The sequence below is a fragment of the Priapulus caudatus genome, unplaced genomic scaffold, assembly GCF_000485595.1.
Source record: "Priapulus caudatus unplaced genomic scaffold, Priapulus_caudatus-5.0.1 Scaffold878, whole genome shotgun sequence".
Lineage (NCBI taxonomy): Eukaryota > Metazoa > Priapulida > Priapulimorpha > Priapulimorphida > Priapulidae > Priapulus > Priapulus caudatus.
The window spans coordinates 79,486-86,385 of NW_014577939.1; the positions used below are offsets into that span (position 1 = coordinate 79,486).

General features: G+C 37.9%; 1 protein-coding gene and 1 long non-coding RNA gene across 2 annotated transcripts in view; one reads left to right on the forward strand and one right to left on the reverse strand.

Moving 5' to 3' along the window:
- LOC106814161 lies at positions 1–4,381 on the reverse strand. The gene is made up of 3 exons (XR_001394565.1): positions 4,252–4,381; positions 3,877–4,127; positions 1–61 (listed from the first exon to the last, which is right to left on the reverse strand). It is a non-coding gene; the product is annotated as an uncharacterized LOC106814161 (long non-coding RNA).
- A 299-nt stretch (positions 4,382–4,680) lies between these two features.
- The window catches only part of LOC106814157 (cyclin-dependent kinase 9-like), a 12,090-nt gene continuing 9,870 nt past the window's right edge, over positions 4,681–6,900 (forward strand). The window contains exon 1 of the mRNA XM_014818451.1: positions 4,681–4,907. Coding sequence (XP_014673937.1) covers positions 4,819–4,907 — 89 coding nt within the window. The 5' untranslated portion in view covers positions 4,681–4,818. The remainder of the gene's footprint in view (positions 4,908–6,900) is intronic.

A 6,900-nucleotide genomic window follows, 5' to 3' on the forward strand; every position in this document is an offset into this window, starting at 1 on the left:
TCTACAAAGCTTTTATTATCATCTATCCTCAGGCTTCTTCTCTTTCAAGTATACTTTTAATCTGAAAATAGAACAATGACGGCAATTAGTTTAAATTGGCAATAAAAACACTCACATTTTTATACTTCATATAAGCAAATTATCATTCTCAATTAAATGTCACTGAAGTTATAAATCCGTATAAATTTCACACAAGCTGCTTTTTCACAGAAAAAATGATCAATACCCCTCCATGGGTTTACATACAAAACTTAATACCACTAGAAAGGTCAATGTTCTATAAACATTTGCTTATGGCAATAGAAATTTAGCACAATCGTCAAACCATTATGATTCAAATTATAACTACCAAGTAACAGTAAATATAAAATTTCATGAATTAGTTTTACTAATTGAAATATTCATTAATAAGAGGATCCACCCTCTTAATGTGCCACTATATTATTTAATGTGCGTTTATGGACTTTGGGGACATTATTAATGGGGCAACTACAAACGTTATGCCATGTCATGTACATATTATTTCCTCTGTGCAGCTTTAACCATAATTAAAAAGTAGATAAATGGATATAAGGAGTGAATCTACTAATATAATTTAAAAGTTAAAAAATAAAAATCCCTATAACTAGTTTCCTTAGAGTATGAAGTTTCCTAATTATTGTCTTTGCAATAGGTTAAAACTCTGCTATTACAACATGAACATACTATAAATATCTGGTTTCCTTGCTGCAAAAATAGTTTAACAATACTTCATTCAACAGAAGCTGTGTTTGCATGAACAATTTTATAGCCATGGCACATAGAGTACAACCCACAGCAAACAATCAATATGAGCAACGTTTTGGCACTGAGCCAATACACAGCTACCACATTGTTAGCAATAGTAGTCATGAACTGGTTTAGATGTGAGAACAAGTCTATAGCACAAACGTGCAATACATGTCACTTTCCTGAGGCTACAATCCCAATAAAACAATTTAAAAAAATGTAATAATCATTCAAATAATAAAATATTATCAGTGAGATATGAAAAAGCAATGCTTATCTGCATCTAAACAAATATATTGTAAAATTTAAAACCCAGGCACAAATACTAGTTGCCATGACGATGTACCAACCTCTACTATTATTAAAAATGTGGCATTTACATTTATAGGGGATTACTGTTTTGAAATTAGTAGGCATACGGATAGGAGACTGGCAGGTGTACGGACCAGAAAATAGAATGAAGAAAGGTACTAGCAGGGTGCGAAATTAACGGGTCCGGAGTCAAATACTCCCCGATTTGACATATGCAGGAGTCCGTGCGACTCCCTGAAAATTCTGCCATACCAACTACTTCGTTCCAGAGCACGGCCTCGCGGAATAACCGTATTTTTCCAGCTAATGTCCCAAGAAAATTTGGCGGACGTGCAACCGCATGAATCTTAAAAATAAGCACATGCGTTATTGTCAATATCTTTAATTTTGAACTTCAGACTGCGGACTCCCTCTTTTTGAGGGTAGGAAATCCGTTGGACTCCCGTGTTCAAAAGATAATTTCTACCCCTGTACTAGTAACGTAATAAGGCTTGAAATCAAGCACAGCAGGCAACAGTGTTGCGACCCACAAGTCAGTTTGCTGCTGGCTCTCAATGTCAGCAGCATAATTATATTAAGATTGGTGGAGGAAAATTTCTAATAAACTAAAGTAAAAGCACCAAAGTTGCAGTTAACATGTTGAAATGGATAAAGCAGTTGTTCAGGGTTTTTGTAAATGGGAACATGGCCATCAATTTCCTTGCATGTTTTCAGTTAAAATAGGTTTAAATTATGCTACATAATAAATTTTATTGTTCAATATTCATTAGGTATGCGGTTTCCTTACAACAAAGGTTACACAACAGGACTTTGCAGCTGCAGACCAAGGGCACTTCTTAATTATTAATTTAAAAGGATTGCCGTATCTAATAAACCACACTTAGTTTCAGTTATTATATGAATATGTCACAAAATAAAAACCGTTCTATTAAATATCAGTTAGTTATAAATATAACTGCACTTTTGTGATTAGCCCTGGGTCTGTAATGCCCAAAATAAATCAGCAGAAGCATAATCGCGAAGTCATGTTAGCGGTCAAAACTAAAAATTTCGAAACTTTGTTGCTATATGACAAATGTGAATGCGTTATTATAGAAATTTATAGGTACAGTGGAACCCCCGATTTTACACACCCCGATTTAACGCAAATTCGGATATAAAGCGATGAGTCGTTGGACCCCCTTTTTTGCACTTATATAGCCACGTATATACAACCCCGATTTAGTGCTACAGGGCCTAATCCAGGGCATTTTTCACACCGAATAACAGCCGCCAAAATTACGACCCCTAGCAAAACGACCGAATTACTAAATCATAAAATTTCCAAAATAGCAGAGCTCTGATGCAGATCTCCATGTTTCTATCATTATGTAGGCACTGTTTTATAATGAAATGCTCAAATAAGATCTATAATCTATTATCTGAATAAAACGTGTCACCCAAATGCCCAATTTAATGTGATAGATAAATATATATATAATTTGTTTACGCTCGCCACGGGTGCCAATAGTAAGCAGCTAGATTAGCACGTGCTACCTCGCTTTTTTCGCGATGACATTTTATGGACCCCAACCATCGCGTTATAACGGCGCTACACTGTATATACTAATATTTATGCACTCACTATCATATACTCATTAAATCTAGGGTATAGTATCCATTTAAATCAGGTTGAGCCTACATTAGTCTCTACATCATTACATATGACACTTGGGTTGAGCATGGGCGACTATATTTGGAATCACAAACCAAAGAAAACAAGGATGGGAGCGCAAACCAGCTTACTTATGGACAGTACTGTTGGGGTGAGATAGAGTAGAACTACTATGGTTTTCGAAACTTTCTGCCTGGGCGAGTAAGTTTGCTGCCTGCACCTTCCTCTGACAGAAAGTCCGTGCTGCATGACAAAATAAGTTAATTTCTAACCCTGTGTCAATATCAATAACTCATGTATATGCGTATTGTGATCATTAATTGAATTCTTGTATTGTGCAACTTTTGATATACGACAACGAAATCTGACAGCCTTGAATTAGTGTCAACTATATTCTGAAATTATATAAGCAGCTACTCATTAAATTATGAGAAGCGCACCACTTTCTATCTCATAAAGCACCCCATCGTGTCACTGCCATTGCCACCATTACCATTTAACCACAGAAGCTTCTTTATGAAACTGAACCATCTGTTAGCATTTATAGATGCAATAGCCTAATGGACTACCACACACTGAAGTATGAGGTAGTATAAAATAACCCAAAGTAAATACTTGTAGCGGTAGTCTCGGAAGATAGTAGTCGTACCAAATTACTTGCTAAACAATAGTTCGAAGAGCATAAATGAGAAGTAGTTATGCAAGTTTGGTAGGATATGGCATTTCATCCAATGTAAGAATGTAAAACAGATACTTTCCTTTTCTTCTTAACGTTAATTTTGTTATCATTAATAATTATCATAATATAAATAAATATAATAATAATATAATTGTTAGGACGAATACTGCAATAACCAATTTATTAGGTTTAGGGCCAGCAAAACGAACTGCAACTTCAACTTCAAGTACATAACGTGGGCATATTTAAAACCCAAAGCCTAATTAGGAATGCTACATTAGTGTCCGTGTATCAACACACTGTTAACTAATCAAAAACACAAGCATTAAATGAAGAGAATATTGCTTATTGGAGTAAACGGGAGGTGATGGAATGCATAGGACTAAGACTAAGAGTAAGAGGAAATGAGAAGGCATGCCGAGGAGGCTTGACAACATTGTCGACAATATGCTGAACAACTTACTTTATTTTTCTACACTGTGTTAATCAATTGCTGCTTTTTGAAAACGAACTTTCTGTTTTCGACTCTACTATTGAGTTTCAATTCTTTTCCGTCATACGATTGCTCATTTTAAAGGGGGAAATAGATGAAGGTCACCAACTGGTTGAGTACGCAAGATGGCCGACTGGGTGTGTAGTTTGTGCCAAGCATCACATTTTCGTGATCAATTGCGTCCAATTTTTATTAGATTCCGGAAACATATCGTCCGAATTCTGCAAACAAAACACACACCGAATTAAAAACTACATTTTAACAACAATTTATATCTTACCATGCCAAATAAAACGAACAATTTCGTAAAAACTATGGATGTAACACAAAGGATATTTCGCTCACCATTTCCTTCGTTGAACTCTGAGCTCTCTCGCAGTCTCGCTCTCGTGACGTCCAGTCGAGACGGGCGTGACGTCAATCGGTAGATGCCTGAGCACCGTAAGGGATTAAATGCGCTTTGATTTCACTCAATCAAAAACATCCTTTCAACTATGTAAATTTCAATTGAAAATACATGTTTCTTTTGAAATAAAATCATATATAGCTATACTTTTAAATAATGTATATACAGGGTTATGTGTCATCTCTCTGCCTTCCCCACCCCGTACAACGCCCCCGATGCTATCCTCTAGGCATTTTTTAAATTTTTCTCATATTAATTTTCTTTTTATTGTATCGTGTAACTATAACCAGAGCATAACTTATAATCCAAATGTATCGTATAACTGTAAACCAAAGATAAACCACCGTAATTTCTACCGCTACCAACCGGAAGTTGCGCAGGTAACAGGCACGTAGTGGGAGAATATAGAACTACGAGTGGAAATGACTTGAAATGGTTTGAAGATGTGTCTTAGCATCTTCGTAACATCCGATACTATTTTATTTTAACGCTTGTAATCAATTAGGATGAGTAAAGTAGATGATTTCGATTATCCATATGTGGACGACGTTACCAAATATGAGAGAATCACCAAGATTGGCCAGGGAACGTTCGGGTAAGACCTAGACTGTAGACAAATTACAAATGAAATAGGCCGGCTAAATCCTATTTGACAACCCCAGGTTTAAAAACCCTAAACCCTAACCCTAACCCTAACACTAACCAAACTCTCGACATTGGTGTGTAAACGCTACTTTTACCAATAGGCCTATCAATCAAGATTCAAGATTCAAAGACATTTATTTGTGCATAAGTACAGCAGATAAGGTCACTGGCAGCAAGAACAAGCCCGCACGTACGGTATAGCACACACGCGGCCATTGACTATAACTATAAGTATAATAATAACTGTATAATAATTGTTGTTATTATAATCAATGGCCGCGTGTGTGCTGTATGTGCGGGCTTGTTCTTGCTGCCAGTGGATAAGGTTTATGTCACCCTGACCTCTGTTTGACCTGGCTCGTTTAGCTATTTCTGACTAATATATATATATATATATATATATAATTCTAGAAACGTAACTCAAATAGTTCGCGAGATATGATGGTTAAATACACTTTCCTACCGGCCATAGCGTGATAGCGTGTCTGCGTGGGGCGGGGGGGGTTAACATACAATGCGCCCAGTACAGACAGTACAGGCAGGCGCGGTAGGGGGTTCGGAGTCGGGTGCCGCCATATTGACCGGTAGGAAAGTGTATTTGCGCCTATATAATATGGACGTGGATATTCGTTCGAGGATCAGACACCTGTTCGTATGCGCTATTTGTCCGAGCAGTTGTTGCGCATGCGCTGTTCATGTTGTATTACATAAATGTAATGTAATGCTAGTCTAGGGAGTCGCCTACTCTCTAACCCTAACACCAACCTCAACCCTAACCCTAACACTTACTATAAACCGACTCGGCTCTCTTATTTACGCGAGTCATAGTACCAAACACTATCTATGGTGTATAACCTCATACGCAACGCAGGTATGCAGGGGCGTCACAGCCGTAGGGCTGCCGTAGCAAAACGCTACAGGCCCCCAGCCTAAAGGGGCCCCCAAACTTTCAAAATAGCCTCAGAATGCTGGAAATAGCATTTTAGAGCGTCTAGATTTCAAAATTTTCCAAATTCCCCAGACCCCCCTTCACACTTCCTACCTCCGTGCCGTGCGCCGGCGGCATGCAACATGAACAGCGCATGTACAACAACTGCTCGGACGAATAGCACATACAAACAGGTGTCCGATGCTCGGACGAATATCCACGTTGATATAATATATATAGGGTTATGGTTAGGGTTAGGGTTAGTCAGAAATAGCTAAACGAGCCAGGTCAAACAGAGGTCAGGGGGACATAGACCCTACGAGCATAAGTACAAGTTATATACAATCACACATTGATTATAAATCCGTGAACAAAAACAAAACAAATACAATCATTACTAAAGCTCATAGGGTCTATGTCCCCCAGGTTACGGTCCGGTATACCGGAACGTACCCTGGTCACTATTTGATATGGTTAGGGTTAGGATTAGGGTTAGGGAGTAGGCGTAGGCGACTCCCTAGACTCGTTAGTGGAGTAGGCGAGGTACTGTCCGGCATATTAGATAGTACCAGGGTATGTTCCGGCAGTACCCCGGGGGACATAGACCCTCTCAGAATTACTAAATGGAACGCAGGGACGGCGAAAAACTCGCAGGTCATCAAAGTCAGCCGCCCCTATAGAATTAGTTATTAGGCAGACGACTGAATATTAAAAAAATATTGATAGACAATGAATGAATAAATGTCTCATGTCTTTCCCTCATAGAGGTGAAATATGAGTATTAGTGAACGAGACATATTGGAACGCGGACAGACTGGCAAACATTAGTGCATCGAACAATAGTCAGTACTGTAACTGTAAGTGTAAGCAATTTTGGTCGAGGATATCTGGATTGGAACATGTAAACAATATACAGGAAAACAACAACGTAGTTGGTACAATAAATATGAGTACTTGTAGGAATTATGAGATGCGGAGAGAAGTGAACAAATATATATATATATATATATATATA